This window comes from Aulostomus chinensis, chromosome 24 (genome assembly GCF_037954235.1).
Source record: "Aulostomus chinensis isolate RoL2024-O1b breed Wild chromosome 24, RoL_Achi_v1.0, whole genome shotgun sequence".
Taxonomy (NCBI): Eukaryota; Metazoa; Chordata; class Actinopteri; order Syngnathiformes; family Aulostomidae; genus Aulostomus; species Aulostomus chinensis.
In genome coordinates this window covers 1,032,891-1,056,376 of record NC_141343.1, presented here as the reverse complement: position 1 = coordinate 1,056,376, position 23,486 = coordinate 1,032,891, and the positions used below count along the sequence as shown (strand labels likewise).

The 23,486-nt window shown below is 40.9% G+C and overlaps 1 protein-coding gene across 12 annotated transcripts in view; it reads left to right on the top strand.

Annotated features, from left to right (window-relative positions):
• ehbp1l1a (EH domain binding protein 1-like 1a) overlaps nt 1-23,486 on the top strand; it is a 51,671-nt gene that overhangs the window by 20,389 nt on the left and 7,796 nt on the right. For 8 of the 12 annotated variants that reach the window (XM_086196595.1, XM_086196594.1, XM_086196592.1 and 5 more), the window contains 16 exons: nt 1,197-1,628; nt 1,886-5,827; nt 5,921-5,986; nt 7,476-10,525; nt 10,617-10,671; nt 10,855-11,061; nt 11,357-11,896; nt 12,353-14,584; nt 16,037-16,169; nt 16,682-16,848; nt 17,445-17,493; nt 17,615-18,124; nt 18,237-18,288; nt 20,532-20,575; nt 20,815-20,926; nt 21,114-21,213. In XM_086196595.1, coding sequence (XP_086052721.1) covers nt 1,197-1,628; nt 1,886-5,827; nt 5,921-5,986; nt 7,476-10,525; nt 10,617-10,671; nt 10,855-11,061; nt 11,357-11,896; nt 12,353-14,584; nt 16,037-16,169; nt 16,682-16,848; nt 17,445-17,493; nt 17,615-18,124; nt 18,237-18,288; nt 20,532-20,575; nt 20,815-20,926; nt 21,114-21,213 — 11,691 coding nt within the window. Of the gene's footprint in view, nt 1-1,196; nt 1,629-1,885; nt 5,828-5,920; nt 5,987-7,475; nt 10,526-10,616; nt 10,672-10,854; nt 11,062-11,356; nt 11,897-12,352; nt 14,585-16,036; nt 16,170-16,681; nt 16,849-17,444; nt 17,494-17,614; nt 18,125-18,236; nt 18,289-20,531; nt 20,576-20,814; nt 20,927-21,113; nt 21,214-23,486 lie in introns of those variants that run through there. The other 4 variants (XM_086196596.1, XM_086196597.1, XR_015111704.1 and 1 more) reach the window with 4 other exon arrangements.

The window sequence follows — 23,486 nt, the reverse complement described above, 5'->3', positions numbered from 1 at the left end:
TCAGTTTTTTCTTTTTACGTCTTCATGAAAATCATTTACAACACATGTGAACATGGGTGGGTTAGGTGTGAAAACATTATGCGTGTTGCTGCTCATATTGCAGATGTTTCCTCTCACATTTGCACAATCACTGTTTCAACTATATAAAAAATGTGTTCTTATATATGTTACATCAATTTCCTCCACCTGCTTTTTTTTTTAAATACAAAAAAAGGCTGTTTCCTTACAATTGTACACAGTACACAACATTTTAACAGTGTTGTAGCATTCAAGGGTAAACATTTTCTTTGAACATATTGGTGCATTGCATGACTGGTGTTAGTTAAAAGAGTTTGCTGTGCGCTGTTGCTGTGTATATAGAAATAATAGGTATTTAGAATACAGTAATGTTGCTACAGCCGTGAGATGGTCATGATGGTCATATAATGCTGAAGAGCTACAAAGATTACGGTCATAATCGTGAAATAATTTAACTGCCATTTTGCATCTGTTGAAAGCTGCCTCTGAAAACCTTGTCTACAATTTCCTTTTTGGGAAAGGTCACAATATTTTCTATCCTTCTTTTCTGTCCCGATTTCTTTTTTCCATGTCAAGTTTTTTGCTCAACATTGATTTAGCAATTTCTCTTCATGAACAAAATTCTAAAGTACAAATTCCCGCTGTGTATATGGGTTCCAGGTTCTACATTAACTGCACTATCTCCCATCTCTTCATTCTCCTTCTCACTGTACCCACTATCCTGCTGGACAGACCCTCATCAGGTCCCCCTTATCTTTTGAATGTTAAGCAAAATGACACAGAGCCCAAAGGGGGAGGTGTTTGATTAAAAAAGAAAAAATCAATGGGTGGATCTACTGTATGAAAAATGTATGTACTGTTTGAGTTGTGTTGTACCAAAAGGTACATTGCTCCTATGGGAAAGTGCCCAGTTTCCCAGATGGCAAGTTCTAACCGCATTGTTACAGCATTTTAAAGTCTACAACTGTTTGGCAAGACCTGGTGATTAATGACAATGTTACAAAATATTTGTGAGGTTGTTGACCATCTGATTATCCAGTCAAGATTTAGCTTAATGTCACATTGCTCACATGCTTGTATGTTGCTCTGTGGAAATCTGTGATCGTGGCCTGGATTTGCGATGATGGCTCTTCCCATCATATCCTGATAACTTTGATCTTCATTTGTTTGTCCCTCAGACCTGAGAGCATGGCCTCACTTCTACCCCTTAGCCCCAGAACATCCCTTGTCAAAGGGCTAGAATATTTTGAGATGCCAAAAACACAGATGGATGTTACAGAACCGAGGCCCACAAGGACCTTCTCTAACGTTCAGCCAACACTTCCTCCCTTCACCACTGCACCTGATTTTCATGCTAACACATCCACCACTGTCAGGGGGATTACACCAAGAAGTCAGTTGTCCAAGATGTCCATTCAGTTAGAGAATCAAATTGCCCAACCAGAGCCTGTTCAACATAAGCCCCTTTCGCCTGCAAGTCCCCAACTTACTTCCACATCCCTCCAGACACCGCTGTTACACTCGCCTCAAAATGCTACAACTTCAGATGCAAAATGGATAGGAAGCATAGGAATGGCCCATAAAAAAGAAGTTTTATCTTTGGATTTGGGGTAAGTTTGGCATGGTGGTTTTTCAGTTTAATCTGTAGTCATTTTTTGTTGTTAGCAATTTTTTTATTTAACATTCTAGATAACAAATTTAGTCTGTGGTTCTAAAATGCATTGATATTTGTATCATTGTAAACACTTCCAATGCAAAAGAGAAAAAATATATAGATTGGTAGGGTTAAACAGGGAATTTTTAACAGTTTTCTCAAACACTTGAGTGTTTTTTTTGGCACCAATCTTTGGTATCCCTACTCCTTTAGAAATGACAGCATGTCTCCCTCTGTCACACCGAATCTTGGAGATGGCAACTCTGCTTTTCTTTCAATGGCGAAGAACAAAATACCCAATGCTCAGTCAGGAGTATTGTCAATTGCAAAGTGCTCACAGCAGGAGAAGCAGCAAAGAGAGACTCAAAGAATCAGCCCTGCTATTCCAATACCCGTTATGGATAAGAAAGTCATACGCAACACTGCTGTTTCTGACCAAGAAACTTCAAGATTGGACTCCAGGATGGTGTTTTTCACTGCTCAAGAGCTAACAACAAACACTTTAGCAAAACACATGGATCAATTCGATGTGAATCTTGCATCCTTTCCCACAAAAAGCACTGATGTGCTTTGTTTGGACCCGGAACATTCCACTGAGAAAGAAGCAACTGAAAATGTGGCTTGGTCTACTGATAAGACACCATCATGTGAGAGAAATTGGGAAGTTACAAAGGAGTATGTCCTATCAACCCCTACGCTAAGTACTGAACAAAAAACAATTTATGTATCTAAGGTGGAGCTTGGTCCACTGTGTCCAAGAGAGAATTTTGTATCTCATTTATCAACCCCTTTACAGCCTGAAGCTCAGAATGATGGAACAGTGAGAGAGCCAAGTATGATGGAGTTACTTTCAAGTTGCCCACAATATTCCAGTGTTCCTGGCATGCCATCTTGTCATTGGTCACAAGTTATAGCTTGGACTGATGACAGGAGCTCATTGCTCAACAACTTACCCAACAAGAGTGGGCCACCTCTCCCATATTTGGATGCTGTCCATTCCCTTTATGATGGTTGTATAGAAATTGGAAAAATGGTGGATTTAACACCGTCTTGTACAAAGTCTTCTAGTATTCCTGGATTCCCATCTACTTATAAAAAAGAGCCGAATATGGCTCAACTTTTGCCTACATGTCCTAAAAAAAGTAGGATTCCTGGAATGGTGTCTGTTGAAATCGTTCATGGATATAAAGAGTGTGTTAAGGGAAATATCTCTCTATGGAACAAACCATTGCATTTCAGAGAAGTATTTTGCATCTCACTGGAACATAGTGTTTGTGAAACTGATATGATTAAAGTCATGGTGGCCATGTTGCCAACATGTTCCAGAAAGCCAAGTGTTCCGGGGTTTCCCTCTGCACCACTCCAGAAATCTCAAAGTACTCAAAGTACTCCAAACATGGCAAGTCTTCTCCCTGCATGCCCCAAACAGACAATTATTGCAGGTATGCCATTTAAAGAAAATGTCAAAGCATGTAAAGACAACTGGAAGATTTTGAGGAAATTGATTTTCGTTAAACCACTGAGAAGTCGCTGTCATCTGGTTACCGAAAATTCATATGAGGGTGAAGAACTTTTGAAGAATATGGTCAATATGTTACCCTCTTGTCCCAGGAGGCCAACAATTTCTGGTTTTCCTTTTGTACAACAAAAAGAATACAGTGTGCCTGTTTCTCTATCTGCATTAGGACAAGATCCCAGCATGGCTAGCTTTTTGCCTACCTGCCCAAAAACAACCAGAGTTATTGGTTTACCCTCAAAGGAGCCAGTTGGTACTCAAAGTGAAGGTTTGGATAAAGCTAAATGTATTCTCATGGAGAAGCACTTAAAGAAGGAGGATGTGGTCATTCAAAATATGTCCCCAGGTGCTGCTCAGATTCTAGAGAAAAAAGAAATGTTGGGGTCTGTGGCAATGTTGCTCTTGGGCGGTGTAAATAGCTGTCATGAGGTTATTCGATCAGACCCCCAGGAACTCTTACCAAGTAATGTAAGTCTTCTGCCTATGTGCCCCAAGCAGGCGTTAACACCAGGTATGCCATCTCGAAATCACAATAAGTCGGAGACCAAAGACTGGTTTTCATTGAGAAAAGTGATTAGCAAGAGACAAGAGAAGAAAATACAAGCTAACATTTTTAGGTGGATACAGACAGAAAAATACGTCTTTAATGATATGGTAGGTATGATGATAAGTTGTCCACAAAAAGCTAACGTTTATGGCTTACCTTCTGCTCCACGAAGAGAACCCAGTATGGTTGATGTAATGCCTTCATGCCCCAGGTATAGTGGAATCCCAGGCTTTTGTTCAAAGACAGGAAAAAAACTTAATTTATCTATCTGTGAAAAGTGGTTGGCTTATAAAAGCTTACACTGGGATAGTACATTTAAAAAAAAGGAAGTGCTGATTTTAAATGCTGTTCCATATTTTGATAAGAACATGGAAGTAACTATGAGTGCAATACTACCCTCTTGCCCTCAGAAAGCTAGTGTACCTGGGTTTCCGTCTGCTAGGACGCGAATATTAGGTGATAGTGAATCTATGGTGAATTTATTGCCAAGTTGTACAAAGGAATTAAGAGTTCTTGGAATGCCAGTTAGAAACATCAGTGAACAATCAAAGTGGCTAATGGAGAGAAAATCACTACTTCTCCCATCAAAGAAGTATGTCATGACATCACATTTAAAGAATACTGAGGTTTCCTGTGATGTGATCAATATGGTATCAATTCTGCCCTCCTGCCCACTGATAGCCTGTTCACCAGGCTTTCCGTCAGTACAATGTCAGGTACTGGCAGGTGTACCAGGCATGATCAGTCTGCTGCCTACTTGTCCAAGACATTCCAGAGTTTGTGGAATACCCTCTAAATTCCACCGTGGATATGCCGAAGTAAAATGGAAGGTAGACAAAGGATCAATGTGGGAAAGACCATCAGCAAAGTCAGGAAAATTGGCCATAATACATACTAACCATAATGTAAGTTTGATAGAAAAGGCAGTCATTAAAATTATGGTATCAATGTTGCCACCCTGTCCCAAACGCTCGAGTGTTCCTGGAATTCCGTCTAAGGCAGGAGAGAGACAGTTGGATGCTTTGATAAGGGAATCTCCCAGCATGTTTAAGTGCTTAGCAACTTATCCAAAACATAGTAACATTCCAGGTCTGCCTGCAAGGAATATGGCAAAGGAATTTGATGGCTGGTATGTGGACAGGGACACAATTTGGGAAAATCAATTCATTAAAAGATCTGGAATTATTTACCAAGATTTTAGTGCAAAGAAGCTTTCATACAGGGACAAAGAAATAATGCTGAGTATGGTTCCATCCTGTCCACGACAAGCACTGAATCCGGGATTTCCATCTGCCTTACAACTCCATGCAGTTGGTACGATAGAAGAAAAAAGGCTAGACATGGTACAGTTACTACCAAATTGCCCAAGACAATCAGGTATCATTGATTTTCCCTCAAGAGTGTTAATTTCTGATTCCAACATTTATGGCTGTTCAGGGGCATGGGTTGAGAGGCAAGAATGCAGTTCATTTCACAAACATTATGGATCATCCCATAAAGATATAATTAAGACAAACATTACTGTAAGTTCTGGCTTCAGAGCAGATCAACAGCCTGAAGTAGAACAGCTTCCAAATATGGTAAATACCGTGCCCTCTTGTCCAAAGAAGTCCTCTATTCTGGGATCACCATCAATCCATCTGCACCATTTAGAACAACAGGAATGGCCAGTTAAAACACCACTGTTGGTGGAAACAGCAACAAAAAGTACAAAAACTGAAAGAGATAACATGATCGATCAGCAGCTCTCACGAGAAGATATCTCTGTCAAAGACAGATCCATACCATTTGTCTTCCATCACCAAGACATACCAGAGGAAGCACAAGAAAGACTGACAAATGAGTCAAAGTCATCTGTTGGTCCTTTCAAGGCCATTGTCAAAGCCTTCCCATCACCTCATTCTGAAATCCAAGTTGATGAGCCATCATCTAAAGTTAATGAGACATTATGGGATGAAGCCAGCCCAATCAGAATAGATCTGGACACAAAGAAAGCGAAGAGTCGTGTGCACTCACCTTTGGAGATAAATAAAGATGAACAGGGCTTTTGGATACCAATTGAGGAAGACGAAGTAGCTGTTTTAGAAAAAGGGTGAGTTACTGAATTGATGTTGGAGTTGTATCTTTGATGACAGTCGGGTATTTTGTTGTCTTTTAAATATTTACCTTTCGGTTGTGTTTTCAGAAACTTGCATTGCAGGATGTGGCATGCCACTCCAGACATGCCATTATTATTGAGTGTCAGGAAGAGGTGGGTTGTATGGGTATGCACAGTGATGCAATGATGTGATGCAAGCCCACACATACGCATCTGCACTATAGCAACAACATCTGGCTTAATTTGCATTTTGCATATGTGTTTATCGAAAAACCGTTAAACAAACTGACAGATATTGCTTCTTCTGCTCGTGTCAATGTTTGAAATGGATTCTCAACAGGGTACTAAAGATTTTATGGGATAGGTAATACTATAAACAAATCAGAAGAAACTGCCTATTTTACTTCGGATAAGAAGGGTTTGGAGCCCTCAGAAGAGTGAAACACCTTTCTGTAGGGATGATGTTACAGCTGGGCATGAAAAGGGATTAGGCATCGTGGCAGAGTGGCTCTAGTATGAGTTAAATATTTTGAGTGTAATAAAGAGTGAGAGACTCCTGATGCCTGTTTGACTCAGGTATACAATGTCCTCTTTACTATGTGTCATTTCTTACGGAATTGCTGTGCTAGTGGTCTTGAGACAAATGGGTTGCCATATAAAGGAAAAATAATAACAGAACTGCAGCAGAAAAAAATGGCAGTTTGATATTAATACACTACAACAATGCAATGAAATTGAGTGTAGAAGTGAAGGTGAATATTGAAATATTTGAGAAGGTTCTGAATTCCACTCTATACTCTATTATTTTCTGCAATGGAGATAATCATTGAAGTGGTGCATCCAGCATCTTCTTCATCTGAGGTCAACGAAATGATTTTTATTTTTTCTGATATATTTTATTCTTGAGTATTAGAAGGATGTACCTTAAAAATTCTTCTGTTGAATTATTGGAAGTGTTTTCACTCAGTAGTAACACTACCTGTTCTAACAATAATTGTAGAATCCATTTAAACCTATAGTGCATCCTATTTCCATATAAGTCCATGTGCCGTCCCTTGAATTTGAGCCCTCACCAAATAATTCCACATAATACTGAAGAAGTTCATCACTACCAGATAAATATATCTACATTTCTTCATGTACTGATTTTGCAGATGTGGTGACATCCCTTTGCTATCCTAAATTTGGATGAATAATTTTATCTTGTGACTTTCTTGGCCTTCAAATGTTAGCATACCGAATGGATGTTTTGAGACACCCAAAACTATTTTGTTAGTTATTGTTCTGCACTATAGCTTTAAAGAAATGCTGTTGCATGAAGCTTTGGCCTGTACAGGTGTGCTGCTTTTTAGTTTTAATAGAGGCTGGAATATGTTTGGAATAAACAGAAATTGCATGCATCAGAGTAAAATACCCATCTAATTATAATGGGGAAGAGTATTTCCAACTTGACCACCGTAAGTAAAAAAACCTTTACTCTGGTATGATCCACTTAATCAATATCCTTATTGATTGAGATACATTGCACCAAGAGGGAATGCTGTAATCTAATACTATTTTTGAACTATTCTTAAGTAGTTCTGTACTTTTCTATATCTTTATATCTTTCCTAATACTGTAACTTCTGTAACCTTCTCTTTAGACACGAAAACACAGTTTCACCTCTACCATCATGCCCTATGGCTGTTGATGCATCAAAACTCCCATCTACCCCAAAAAATACATCTGACCAGAAGTTAGAAAAATGCCCCACAGACAGAAATATATTGTGGGAGGAGCTACCAAAGGCAATTACTGAAAAGTGTCCTACAGACACGGCCATTTTGTGGGAGGAACTACCAAAGACAACTACAGTGGTGGCTGGAGAGGCATCACAGAAAGCAATGGAAATGATAAAGGAAAATGTCTTTATGGTTCCAACATCTTCCAGTTCTGACATGATGACAAGTCTCCCTTTGATGATGATGGACATTGATGAGGAAGTGATGACCAGAAAAATAAATCAAACAAGTATATGCTCACCAGCCAGTGGCTTATTTGAATTCCCTACTAGTACGAAACAACTGATTGAATGCCAACAGAAAAGCCAGTGTACTTGGGAAAGGCAATCAAAAGATAATGAAATTGCAACACCTGAGTGTTCTCTTCAGTTAGGAGGACATGCAGATGAATTTGAACAAAGGATAAAAACAAAGCCTTTAATTCCCATTAAGAGTACTGAGCAATATGTGCCAGATAATGGGAATCCTATTGTTGAGTACAAACAGTCCTCATTCTTTGAAACCTGTCCTCGTGTGACGAATATTACTGGCATGCCATCCAGATTTCTTGTAAATGAAAAGCAGTGCCTGATAAATCAAGGGCAACTTTGGGAAAGACAATCTAAAATGAAGGGTATTTTTCTGACACATGCATCAAAGGAAGATGAAAAGAACAAGAAAGAAATGTTTTTACTGATGCCGACTTGTCCTGCAAAGGCTGGAAGTCCAGGGTTCCCATCTGTAACACAACACAGTTTATTCTTTTTCAGTGTTGCTGCACCTTATGATGATAAAATGAATGCCATGTCATTATTAGCTACGGCTTGTCAAAATGCAGCTTGTACACCTGAGTTGCCATCTACTATGACACCTATAGTGATCTATAATGACTCAAGTATGGTCAACCTCCTCCCCTCTTGCCCGGCTGTCTCTAACATGGCTGGTTTTCCATCTGTGCAAGATGTTGACAGCAGGAACTGGAATAATATCACACTTCATCAGCCATTGTGGAAGAGAGAAAATAAAAAGGATGATATGATTTCACCGGAGAACAACAAAATACACACATTCATGAAAGGAGCTGTTTCTCTTGTACAAAGTTGCCCAAAAGAATCCCGTATCCCTGGCTTTCCTTCTGTATCACATACCAGAGTGATTGATGCTTTTTACAAGCCTTGTATGGTCAGTCTTTTAAGCTCTCAGTCAAAAATACCAGGATTTCCATCATCTCATGAGACAAAGGACTGGACAGTAAGCAGGGAGCCACTATTTGAACCAAGGGTGAAAGAAATGAAGACAACGCTGACTGATAGGTGTGACACAGATAAGAGAACAATGAAAGCAATGGTTTCCCTTGTACCATCTTGTCCAAAAGAGCCCCAGACATCAGGATTTCCCTCTCATCCGTATCCACCACCTGTATATTATACACCAAATATTATCAGCCTTTTTGCAATGTGCTCTCAAGTTTCTAAAATATCTGGATTTTCATCTCTTAATGGAAATATAAGTAATGAGTGGGTAACAGAAAGAGGGTCATTGTTGAAGAGGCTACCCAAGAAGGAATTCACATATGACACATCACATGACTACAAAGAACAAACAAATAATATGGTTTCCTGTGTACCATCCTGTCCTAAAGCATCTTGTATACCTGGTTTCCCATCTATTCCAAATCCCAAAGTTGTGTATTATGGCCCAAATGTAGTAAACCTCCTTCCGCTGTGCCCCCTTGTTTCTGCCATACCTGGATTTTCGTCACTTGAAGTGCACAGGAAAGAAGGATGGGATGCCGAGCTGGGTTTATTGACGCACACCCCACAAAAGAACATTCATTTCAGAATTACCAGCTCACCAAAGGAAAAAGACAAAATAAACACCATGTTTGCTATCATTCACTCTTGCCCAAGAGCATCAAAGATTCCAGGCTTCCCATCTGCTCTCCCTTACAATATGATTAATCTTTTGCCTCTTTGCCCCAAAGTATCACGTTTCTCTGGATTTGCATCCAGTGAAGAGGCTTATAAATTCCAGTGGCTTTCTGAGCCGTTCACTTTGTGTGAAAAGCCTCCAAAGGAGACAGTCTTTATGATAGATGGTCCAGTTAAAGACCAGGAAACTTTTAAGATAATGTGGGCCATAGGACCATCTTGCCCAGAAGTCTCCAGTATCCCGGGGTTCCCTTCTGCACCTCAAACCAAATCAAGAGTTGAACCCAGCATGGTAGATTTGGTACCTTGCTGCCCGAGTACGTCAAGTCTCACTGGATTTGCATCAATTATTACAATCCCAGATGTGAGATGGCTTCCTGAAACAAAGCAAATTGTGATAAAGCATCAGATGAAGAGGTCAGAAATGATTATGGAACATGTTGGACAGGATCAGCCTGAAAAACATAATGTGAAAAGCATGGTGACGATGGTAACCTCCTGCCCAAGAATGGCTAGAGTACATGGTTTTCCCTCTGCTGAAGCTGTGAACAAACCATCAGACATGGTCAGCTTATACACATCTGCTCCATGTGTTTCATGTATCCCAGGTTTGCCATCAGCAAGGATGCTTAGCTCTGAATGTATGAACATACAAAATACTTCAACACACAGCAAGCCCTTGTTTGAGAAGACGCAGAATGAGAGGATGTATCTCATTGAAGAACTTCTAGCGCCAAAGGAACTTAAACAAGATGAAATGAATTGCATGGTAGCAATGGCTCCATCATGTCCCCATCTGACACAAATTCCAGGCTTCCCAAGCAATCAGCTGAATCTAATAAGGAAGGAGACACAAACTTGTTCATTGTTTTCTGCCACTGGAAACCTGACATCACAATCAATGCCTCAACCACAGTCCACCCAACCTTATCTCAAAGAGGCTAAAGATTCTGGTTGTCCCTCTACACATGTTGCCAACCCCAGCACTGCACTTGTAAATGGTGAGACAGTTCTAGTCTTAGCCTTAAGGCCATCTTCATCTGTCTTTGTACTGTTTCCTTTCTTGAATTGTTCTGTTTACTTTTATGACAGAGGAGAAAGTCAAAGAAGGTGCAAGTCAAAACATAGACCTGTCTGTAGATGATGGGTAAGTCGAAGTGGCCTCTTGCATTGTTTGCTGTGATTTGGGTTGCTTGAACAAACAAACATGACTATACAGTACACTGCATGGTAATCTTCCGTATCTCTTGCAAGACTATTTACATGTATTATATTGTTGCACGGATTCTGTGAATACCATGCCTTTAAGTCCTTTTATTTGGGTTCTTAGTGAATCACAAATAGAGAGGATAAAGTCAGAGGAAGCTCAAACAGCGAAGAAGCGATCAGACACATCAGACCCAGAGGGAGTCTTAGGTTGGGAAGTACTGGAGGCAGAGGGAGCAATAAGACACAAAACAGAAGGATCATCTTCAGCAGCAAAGGAGCAAGAAACTGCAGGATTAGTAAAAACTATTGTGGATGTTTTCCACAAAGGGTAAGTGTGAACTGGCTTGAAAGTTTAGTGTGCAGCGTGAAATGTAGTGTGCAATAATTACTGTTAATTCTGAATGAGGCTGAATTTTGTGACATGTGAAACATCACATTCCATGTACATTGTTTGATTGAGTCCTGTTATGATCATTCAATTTGAATTTAGATTATTGACTTGCTGTTGGACTGGTATTGACTTCACTAATCAACTCTTAATTTGTTTTATTAGCTGCAGTACATGTGTATTGACACCATATTCCTTTTGCATGGTTCATTTACACTATATCCATTTCTCACAGTTATGAAACAGTAGCATCCATTTTGGGGCCATCCAGCTCTACTTTAGCTGAAGCTAATCAACAACTCGAGGAGGCTTCTGCGATGTACCCAAGTGAAAGGACTGTGACCCCTACAGATCAGAGTTTTCCATGTCGTGCAGACGAAACTGCTCTCACTCAGGAGTTGGATACCTTAGTTTGCCAGTTTGAGGACTTTGACACCAAACATAGCACTACATATCCAACAAATGCGGAGCTTTATATGTGGGACTTGGTAGGTGATCGATTAGTGTCACCATCACCGACTACAGACAGTGATGATGGGTTTTCGGCTTGTGCAAGTATGAAGAAATGGCCACCATTAACTGAGGCAGATATTACTGAAATATCAAAGGAAGATGGTGAAGGAATTGAGGAACAGGACGATATGTTTGATCATACAAATGGGCAGGACTCTGTTGAAACATCAGCGGACGTTGAAAGTTTGTTAGTAAGGCACCAGACTGCGGGAGAGCGAAGTGAGGGTAGAACAGTGCCAACTACATCCCAACTGGCTACAGGGTGAGTGCTGGGGGAAAATGCCCCACTTCAGTGTATGCACGGTGTGACCTATGTTTGGCATCTGTGGTGATAACATTTACTGTTGTTATGCATATGTTCTCTTATTACTCTGGTAATTGTTATGCTTAACTCTTCGAAATAGCTCTAAGGATTTGCATTCTGATTTGGATTTGTAATACAGGGATTACCTTTCTTGCTGTGTTGAACATCTATGTTATAGGTTGCAATTGTTTTCCTTTTTGTTTCAGTGTGTCTGTGCGTTTGTGCGCATGTATGTTAGTAAACCGAAGTACTGAAAGGGATTGTCAGGTGTGCTTTACAACTTGTAGCTATGTTTTGGGTCTGTCTATTTGGTCATGCAGGTTAACAGTTGGTTGGGCTATAGTCTGCATGGTACAACTGAATGACAAGGTAAAGAATAGCAAATTCTGAAGCTTGTCCTTTCTTGTCCTTAAGCCTCCTACAAATGAGGACAGAGGAAATTTCTGCGACTGCCTTGCAGCCTTCATTAAGTGAGTCTCGGACAGATACCATTCAGCACACAGCTGATTCAAGCATTCATCAGGTTGACCTACAAGCTGACAGTGCTGATACTCAGCGAGGCAGGAAGGCAAAGAGAACACCTCCAGAACCTCGACAGAAAGACAGTGATCAAGAAAAAGGCACCATTCCACCCCGACCTCTCAGAAGAAAAGACAGTTTAACACCAGACCGCACACAAACATCCAATGGTTTGGCTGTCAAGCACCTTCCCGAAGTTATTCTAATCCAGTCTGGAAGGAAAGATGTCGCTGATGAGATCATTCCTACACAGTCTGAGACTGACCTTTCTCCATCTTGTGGAATAAAGAAAGAGGACAGTGACAGTCCTCTTGATGGACCTGATGCGCATACTGTATTATACACTGGTGATCATAGCCAAAAAGGAGAAATTCAACCTGTGCAATTAGCCAGAAATGTTGTCCCCCCTCCTCGTGTAAAGAGAAGAGATGGTAGTTTGCCTCCTGAAGCTCCACTGAAAACTACCCCCTGTAAGCCTCTGAGGGGGAAAGACACAGTGTCTACAAAAATACATGTTCCTGCAGCTGTTCATAGAACATCTGATTCAGATCTGCAACCATATGAGAGAATATCTGAAGTCTCAATTGCAATCGAAAAACCTAGTCTATTTACCGCTGAACTGACCCCTGCTCAACCTGAAGCTTGTAAAAACCAAACAACCAAACAGCACTCTCAAGAAGTGGTCAGGAATTTGACACTACAGGCAGAAGCACAGTGGGTCTGCTCAAAGGATAGAGAACAAATCTCTTCTATTGTTCAGGAGACAAAAATATCAGGTCAGACCTGCCCTACTGGAATGTCCTCCTCAGAAACAAAAGGAACTGAAGTGATTGTATCAAAGGCAGAACCAGAGATTTTTGATGTTGAGGACACTGTTTCCTTCTCAATCATCAAAAAGATTTGTCTCCCATACAAAGAGATAAAACCCTTCCAGTTCAACAATGCTGTAAGAAGTGATACCGAAGAAATTAAGTTGTCAAATATCGTTGGTGGCACATCTGTTGATATGAACACATCTTCTCTTACATCAGAAGATGATGAGGACAAACAGCCAACTCTTCCTATCCCGAGGCCTCGTGTGAAGAAACGTCTTAGTGGCTCCTTCCCTGATGATTTCACAGCTACAGAAGAAACATCTCAGGCCTTCCTTGAAGAGGATGCCTTGGCAGGAAGCCATGCTTGTCCTAAAGAACTGTTAATGGGGCCACACAGAAAAGGCCTTCCCCCTCCTCCTCTGGGAGATCTACCTCCTGTATCAAGGGATGATGTTGCTGCCGTTTTTTTGAGGAGAAACAGATTGACACCTGAGGGTAAGGTTCAAGTAAAGGATGGTGATAGTGCAAACACACCAGGGACCTTAAGCGTGCCTGTGCCAAAACCAAGAGTGAAGAAACGTCTTAGTGGTTCATTCACAGATGACAATATAGGCTCTAGCTCACCACCTACTTGTCCGTCCCACACAGTAACTGACACTACCAGTCAAGAACCGTTCCAACAGAATGAGCAATCAAGCTTACCTGTTCCTCTACCTCGAGCCAAGAAACGTCTAAGCGCAACTTTTCCACCAACCACACTACCTGCAGACAGTACGTGTACTTTAGAACTGGAATCCTCTGAGAGAAATAACAAGGATACATCTGTCACTAGCCAGGACAAAAAGGATGAGTCAACACCACTAGACACAAGTGTGACCTCTGATCAAGGAAACGTCTCAGTCAATAGTGAAGATGATGCTGCAGATGAGTTGGAAAAGGAAGTGCGAGCAGTATTGGAGGAGGAAGGATTTTCTCAGCCACACTTAGAAGAAAATAGTGAAGCAGAGAAGGTACTGGATGAAATCATGAAAGGCTGGACCTTAACGGATAAATCCTTTGCTACAGATGACTTAGAGAAAGCTACAGAGGCGGCGCCTGAGATGATGGACATTGAAAACGAACTGGAGGAAGAGGTTAATAGGTCCTTCGCCTCTTCTGTCATATCTGCTCAGGATGACTGGCTGCATGTAGAGGATGATAAAGGCAGTGAATCAATGGAAATGAACTCACAGAAGGAAATGAGGGATGAAGAGTTGGACTTTGGCTTTGTGTCTGTAGATGTAGTAGCTGCTGGTTGTTTAGAGGAAACCAGGTAAGGATAGTCCATGAACATTATGGTGCGTGGGTGGGTGCACTCTTTAACTAAGACATATGTACATTTTGCATGATCTTTCTCTTTACTAAAGAGTATGTATGTGATGTCACAGTGGTTACACCCTCTGAGTAGCAACTGTTCAGCTTAAATGCTGTGAAAATACAAAGCTCACCTAAACTTGGAGAGGCTATTTTGTGATTGACTGCAATAGTGTTCAACTCAGTGTCATGTTTTTTAGGCTTGAACACTTGAACAAACTAGCTACAGGCTGATGCCATTCCATGCAAGTTGACATTCGCTAGCTATCTGCAGTCATGCTAACATTTAGCTCAAAACATCAGATTGCTTTATATGATGAATATTAACTATGGTTAAAAAAAATCACAGCAATGCTGAAAAATTACCTAAGTGGAAGCGTTGTTAAGGTATGAGTGGGTAACGGCCATTAATTAAAATAAATTTTAAAAATGATTTTCCTGACAGCTGGCTGCTATCTTTCTGAAATATACTACAGTGGTGTTAAGCAAGTGTTATGGACTGAGTGGGTGGAGTGTTTATTTGTTTTTGCTGGCTGTGACCATGTTGAGCTAAAAGACAGTTCTAAGAGCACCCACATTTCCCATTGTGCATAAATGTTCAGGCTTCACCTTGTGTATATCCATCAAAATACAGTAGGGCCTATATAATTATGGAAACCCGATTCTTGGCCATTAATCAATGTCAATGTATCCCTGTTGCTTTGGAAAGTTGTAATGGTCAATCTCAACTCCTACCTTTCGTTTATACATCATTTGTTTCCTAGTATACCCTACTAAACTAAGTCTTGTCACTTAGTCAGTAGTCTGAAGGGAAAGTGATGATATTTCACACCTCCTATATCAGGGGGTCTCAACCTTTCCCTCTTCACGGCCCACCTACTCATACTTTGAACAGGCCTGGGCCTATTGAAAAATATCCAAATTATCTTGACTAATTAAATCTGTTCTAACAACACCATACCCCTTTTATACAAGCAGGAGCTCTGGAAGTAAACAGATACAATGGAAACAACCTAGTTCTTTAAAATTTTATGGGTGTGCCCTTTAAGAACTTTTCCAGAGCATTTCAAATGGACACTGATGGTTGTTATAGATCTAATAATTTGTTATATTCACACCTCTTATATGGTTTTCACATATACTTTCCATCATACTAGATTGAAATTATATTTTGCTTGAAAAATAATTTCCTGCATACAAAGTGAACTTCTATTTTTTTGCTGCTCATTTGAGGGTGATCTCGGCCCACCCGCTCTCCAAGTGGTCAAGAAACAGGACTCTGTAGAAAAGCCAATACATAATATCATCTACATTTAGGGTTCCATTAACAGCATGCTTTTGAAAATCCTCAATAACAAGCCACTCATTGCCATTATTTATCACTTTGATTTCTTTTTGTATGGCTTTCTAGGCCAAGAGAAAGAACAGAAGAATCTTCAGGTCAGCTTGTTCCTGTACCACCTGGTGACCTTATGAGCGGCTCTTATAACAGCAAGTCACAAGTTGCTCCAGCAACACCTGCAGATCAGTCTGACTCCCGCGAAGTATGTTCAAGCTTTATGTAGCTATTAGGAACAAAACATGTATGCTCTATAATGTGTTACTCCAAGTGACACACCCACCAAGTGTTCTCCAAACTCAGCAAGCATTTCTTATCAGATCTACCAAGCTTGTTTTGGATTTTTGGCCTGCTAAATCTTCCACCACAGTTCTTCAGCTCTTTTTTTGAAAACACTGATATTTACACACAGCAGCAGTCAGTTAGCAATAAACTAATGTGGTTAGGTTAACCAGTTACAAAGCTGGCTCGAAATCAGCTAGACTGAGAGTAATTATTACACTTATCTTTTATTATAATTTACTCAAATCCAACTGACTCTGTCTGCTAGATCTGTTATTAGGCAATTGCTTAACAATTTGTAAGGCATTGAACTATCAAATGTTTTATTGTTCTGTTGTAGCATTCTTCAGACTCCAAAGCATCAGTTAAATGACCTACAGTATGTGAAATTTAAATTACAGTAACAGTGTAATAATTTAGATTTTTGTGTTTAAGAGTCTGTCAGGCAGTCCAGGCTTAGTGACGTCCAGTCAGTCTCTCCTGGAGTGGTGTAAGGAGGTAACGCAGACTCACAAGGGAGTGAAGATCACCAATTTCAGCACCTCCTGGAGGAATGGTCTGGCCTTTTGTGCCATCTTACATCACTTCTGTCCAGAAAAGATGTGAGTAACAGCATATGAAGTAGAAATTAAGAGTATAGACTGTGTAAAAGAGGTGGACCTTTCTTTCTCATGGCCAGCTGGGGGGCGACTGGTTGCAAAAATAACTTCTGTCGAGGTTTTGGAGGAAATTATCCTGTTTCTCATTCGTTCCATTACCTCAGAAAGCATTTTACCAATGAGGTTATGGTCTCCGTTGTTTCAAAGCCCTGTAAACATCATGATGTTTATTGTGGACATGATGTGGACATGAAATAGAGGATACAGGGTATGCTTTATTATAGGGGTTACCAAACTGTTCAACATTACTTTATGTCTAAAGTAAAGGTGAGACTCACAACCTCCAGTAACCTCAGAGGTGGTTGAAACTGTTGTGCGCACGTGCCCCCAACACTGTCCCGAAAACCAGTTTAGGAACCTCTGCTTTATCATGATACTATCTTGGGATTTACAGGTCTCCTCCACAGAGTGGTTATCAGCACTGCCTGCATACTGATTCATCCAATTATGTTCACTTCTGTCTTTTTTCTTTCTTTTTGCAGTTTATGATCAAAAAAAGCTTTTTTGTCACTCTTAATTTATCTTGTTTCTTTATGTAGTAATTATGAATTGCTGGACCCGTATGACATCAAGCGCAACAACAGAAAGGTGATTATCAATTAGTTATCTGTTGATTTTAAATCAATATTTTCCATCATAGAAAAGGAATTTATGTCTCGGTTGGGGATTTTGATTTAAACAAATTCATCTGTTTTCCTCTTCATGACAGGCCTTCGATGGTTTTGCTGAACTTGGCATTTCCAGGCTAATGGAGCCCTCAGATATGGTCATGCCAACAGTGCCGGACCGTCTTATTGTCATGACCTACCTCAACCAGATCCGCACCCATTTCATGGGCCAGGAGCTCAGTGTGCTTCATATAGGTAAAGACAGCAGCGAATCCAGCTATGCAGTAGCGGCAGACCGGGACACGCCAGAGGATCCAGAGGCAACAGTACGCTACTGCGCCCAGAGGCTTCAGGAGGAGGGTATTACTCTGGAGACTAATGGGACGACAGGCCCAGCAGAGGAGAGTAAAAGCAATCAGGATGTGGTTCCACCTCCCAGAACGAAAGGGTCTCAAGTTCCTGGGGCTAGTGGATCTAAGGCACCAGTGGCACCACCAAGGACTCATTTCCTGTCCAAGTCAGGTTTCTCTCATGTGAAAGACGCAGATCTCGTCAAGAAGCGAAGGTCTCAGCAGAGGAGTGGCTCAATGGATGACGGAGACATAACGGTGGTATGATGCAGTCTTCCATTCTGTTGTCATTTTTCATCTATTTCCTGTTAATAGTTGTTAGCTTCTTCTTCTTGGCTTTACTACATCTTAGGAACTCCTTTGGCCTTTGCAGGGCGTTGCAGGACAAGAAGATAGTGCAAGTACTCAAAGGACGTCAGAAACCGGTCAGTTGTTCTTGGGAACTTTTTTGTAGCCTTACTAGAAGGGGTTTTTTTTTTGGTAGCCTTAGGGAAGTTTTTATTGACTAGATTTTTTTTTTAACTCATTCTAAAGTAAATCCCACATGCACAACACTGTCAGCCTTCATTCTTGGTGCAGATGAAGGCAGGAACCTGTAGATGAATTCAAACAAAGATGGAAACGAGAACGTTTGCCTGCTTGTAAGCCTTTTTCCCTTTTATTTAGATAAATTAAAGAGGAACTTAATGTTTCTTAACTTTTTCTGGGCATGATGATTTACAACTGTTATCTGCTTGAATTTTTTTTTTTTTATTTTATTTTCATATAGTCTGTTTTACCAATATGCATCTTGGCTAATTGTTAGTCTCATCTCCTAAACTCATTCAAATCACCAAAACACTTGGCACTCGTTCCAAACTAAGCAAAATATCATGGATGCTTTAACAGAAAGCATGCATTGTTTCTCATAATACAGTAACCACAAAAACACTAACAACAAGGAGCATTACATAAATGATGGACTTCCGTTTTTGAAGTTTGAATGATTATTCAGATAAATCAGTGTTTTTTTATAATATAAGAACATGTTTTCCTTTAATGGTAACATCATGTACAGAGAATGAAGATGAAATTTGCTTCAAAATTATTTATCTTTGAATATAGTTTGCAGTAATGTACATGTGAAAAATGGAAAATGGAAAAAAGACAATCCCGAATGACTGAAAATGCCCACAGCTGCACTGTTTCTGTACAACATATATCAATTACAACAGTAGGATGCTAAACATAACTGTACACTGTAACTGTTTGTACTTTACAGTACAGCGTAGCAGATGTAAAAAGAATGTATGACCACTGACTCCACTTAAGATTCACCTGAGAGCAATGAATGAATCCAGCATACATTCGCAAAACAAACAAGCAGCTTACATTATGATCAACATACGCAACTGACCCTATAGGTAGAAGCAGAGATTTGCTATTTGCTTTTTTTTTTTTTTCATTTTTTGGGGGAATTTTAGGAAGTTCAGATAGTTTCAATTTAGATACAAGAAATGTATCAAACTTACTGACAAAAACTGGAGTAATACTGCTACTACTACTACAATTTATTCATTCATCCATCCATTTTCTATACCGCTTAACCATTGGGGGGGCTGGAGCCTATCCCAGCTGACATTGGGCAAGAAGCGGGCTACGTCCTGGATGGGTTACTACAAACTACTTCAAATAATAATAATGCAGTGTTTCACAAACATTAAGATACATGTCTTAAAATCTTTCACTGTTTTATTCAAAATGGCACACAGTTTTCACAATAAATTCACACACAAACCAAGCAATGTTGCCACATCATCCATGCCAGTCAAATTAAAAACAGTACTGAGCATTAATTACAAACTGTAGCAAAAAAAAAGAAAACACAATGTTCAAGGCGTTTAGCTCGATAGAAAAAAAACGTATATTGCTTTTCTAAATGCATTTTACATTTCAAAAAAATCTCACAAAATAGAAAATGTAAAAGTAAAGTCCAGAAAAATGAAACTGTGAATATAGTTTGAAGACTGGCTTTAATGCTTACATTTCTTAGAAAAGGGTGGAAAGTATCAAGAAAAGTGTTGCAATGATTGTGAAAAACTGTGCATGACAAGTACGTGAGAACATGCTGTACACACCCTTTGCTGCTTGCTGATAGATTTTGTAGATATTTTTTAAAAAATGCTGCAAGTAGAAACTGAGTTTTGCAGGCGGGATAGTGGCGGGAGTTTGCATCGCATGTTCTCCTCGTGTCTGCGTGGGTTCTCTCTGGGTTCTCCAGTTTCGTCACACATGCCAAAATATGCTTGTTTGGATAATTGGAGACTCTAAATGGCCTGAAGCTGTTAGTGGTTCTCTGTCTGTATGTGGCCCAGTGTAGGACTGGTAACCTGTCCAGGGTAAACCCCACCTCTCACTCAACGACTGCTGGGACAGGCTCCACCCGAGATCCTGAAAACAGGATTAGCAGCTGACAGTGGTTGGAAGTGTATCATTGAATGCTTTTTATGAGAAATGGTTCACAATATAGTCTACGTAGACTTCTGTTTCACTGACATTGTGCAGAGTTTTGTAAATGTGACCAAAACATGTGACCAAGCTAAAACAAAAAAACAAACCAAAAAAAAAAACTGTAAGTGGTTAATTCATTAAACACTCTCACTTGTTAATTTGTGTGTTTGACTTTCAGAGACAACAGGGGCTGTGGTTGAGGAGGGAAGACCGGAGGGCCAGGTCAGTCTAAGTCAGGATCATGAATATGAAGAATCCTGATTCTCTCATGAGCTTTTAGTGTGCACACATAATAGTTATAGCTTTAGCTAAAATAATTACAAATATTGCATATAGTTTATTAAGCATTGTTGCTCTACATTAACAAATTTGTTTGTGTGTGTGTGTGTGTGTGTGTGTGTGTGTGTGTGTGTGTGTGTGTGTGTGTGTGTGTGTGTGTGTGTGTGTTTTACTGCATCCAGGACCCCAGCCAGTATGTGCTGAGTCAAATGGAAGCCCTGGAAGCCGAACAAAACCATATCGATACCAGAGCTGCAGTGGTGGAGAGGAAGCTAAGACAACTAATGGAAACAGGTGCATTATAGACAAGAGACTGAAAGAAATATTGAAGAAATTGCAGTAAAGTACTACATGGCCTCAGATGGTTGCACAATAAAATTCACTATTACTCTATGTATAAAGCTTAGAAATTTAAGGGTACTAATTAAACTGGGACAGCTGTAACCTGTAACAGAATTGTGTTGCCATGTTTTCCGGACAGGCAGTGACAAGGTGGAGGAGGAGAGGTTGATTCAGGAATGGTTCACGCTGGTCAACAAGAAGAATGCATTAATCAGAAGGCAGGATCATCTGCAACTGCTGTAAGGCTCTCACAGTACATGCTGCTTCAAACATGGGCAGTATAACACTCTTATTAGAACGTAAGTACAAGTAGGTTAGTCGAGGAGTGCTATTTCACTGCAGTAGTCTCGAAAAAAGAGACTAGACTTGTATGTTGTTTTAGATCATGAGTCATAAATTAAAATGAAAAAGCTTTTGCTGAGACTCGTTTCTACTCAGTCGTCATCAGGGCTTGTAGAAACAAGTGAGATCTCAGAGACACACCAAGGCTGCAGGCGATCTGGGTAGCTCTGGACGATTGACACATTTGCAGTCAAGAACGTGTGTGTATACATGATTAGGTAAATATTCCGCAAGGCTATCAAATACATTGCAAATTAAAGCTGCAAGCAGCGTTGTTAGGGCTGAGCCTGCGGCCGCGTCGTTGACACCAGCCCCAATCCAAGGGTGTCTTGGTCAAATCCCTGGGCCTTGTAGTTTAGGAGTTAGAAGCCTGAGTCTGATCAGAGGGTGAGAGCAGAGCTGAGAGCTGGCCCTTTAAGAACCCCTCCCCCACTGCTCTGTCTTTGATCTGTGCTAGAGTGGAGAGCAGAGCTGAGAGCTGGCCCTTTAAGAACCCCTCCCCCACTGCTCTGTCTTTGATCTGTGCTAGAGTGGAGAGCAGAGCTGAGAGCTGGCCCTTTAAGAACCCCTCCCCACTGCTCTGTCTTTGATCTGTGCTAGAGTGAGAGCAGAGCTGAGAGCTGGCCCTTTAAGAACCCTTCCCCCACTGCTCTGTCTTTGATCTGTGCTAGAGTGAGAGCAGAGTTGAGAGCTGGCCCTTTAAGAACCTCTCCCCCACTGCTCTGTCTTTGATCTGTGCTAGAGTGAGAGCAGAGCTGAGAGCTGGCCCTTTAAGAACCTCTCCCCCACTGCTCTGTCTCTGATCCGTGCTAGAGTGAGAGCAGAGCTGAGAGCTGGCCCTTTAAGAACCTCTCCCCCACTGCTCTGTCTTTGATCTGTGCTAGAGTGAGAGCAGAGTTGAGAGCTGGCCCTTTAAGAACCCCTCCCCCACTGCACTGTCTTTGATCTGTGCTAGAGTGAGAGCAGAGCTGAGAGCTGGCCCTTTAAGAACCCCTCCCCCGTTGCTCTGTCTTTGATCTGTGCTAGAGTGGAGAGCAGAGCTGAGAGCTGGCCCTTTAAGAACCCCTCTGCCGCTGCTCTGTCTCTGATCTGTGCTAGAGTGGAGAGCAGAGCTGAGAGCTGGCCCTTTAAGAACCCCTCCCCCACTGCACTGTCTTTGATCTGTGCTAGAGTGGAGAGCAGAGCTGAGAGCTGGCCCTTTAAGAACCCCTCCCCCGTTGCTCTGTCTTTGATCTGTGCTAGAGTGGAGAGAGTGGAGGAGCACCAGAATTGGAGTGTGGAAAAGCTGAATAAGTCGGCATACGTTGGTCAAGAGTGACACATAATACCATATTTTTGTAGGGATTTTTGTCAGGAATGCAGTGGTGTGTTTGTAAAAGCTGTGGGATGTATGGTGTAGACGTGAGAAGTGTTTGTTTGACAGTATGTACCCTGAGAGGACACGCTTTCCCCATAGACTTTCTTTGTAAGGTGAAACGTGTCTCCCCCACTTTGAGGGCTTATAAAATCCAAACCGAGTAATTCATATAAAAACCTTTAAAGATTTTTGAAGAGCAGAGTTGTGTGATTAATGTGGCAAAGTTTGGAAGCGATACCATTAATGCCCTAGGAGGAGATAGATTTTGTTCGGGGAGTAAAAAAAGTCATTTTTGGACAGTTTTGTCCAATTTGTGGACATTCTGTTGGAGATAGGTGAGGGGTCAGAGTGTATGAATTGTTTGTCTTGAGGAGACGAGTACAACGGTTTTGGTCCCATGTTTGTGGGACATTCGTGGGAGGAGTTATAGCGCTCCAAATTATAAAAAAATTATCTTGTAGTTGTGTGGCTCCCTAGGTGGCGCTATAGACGTTTTTGTTTTTTTGTTTATTGATTAGTGAATGTTTAGCCAGACTGGACAATTGTGCAGAATTTCAGCGAATTTCATGCATGTTCAGGGGGTGAAATTAGATCATGCGCGTTATGCTCATAATGCTCATATTGCGCACACTCATTGAGAGCAAGAACAGTCCAGTACCAGGTTTTGAATGGTGTGTATGTGAAAACCGGCTCCGGGCTGGGACACTGTTTAGTGTGTGTTTTTAGTGCTGCTAATGTGTTGCTCTGCCGAGCAAACATAATAGGGTCTTGAAGTACCCTGAAGTACCCTCAGGCTCAGGCCCTAATAATCTG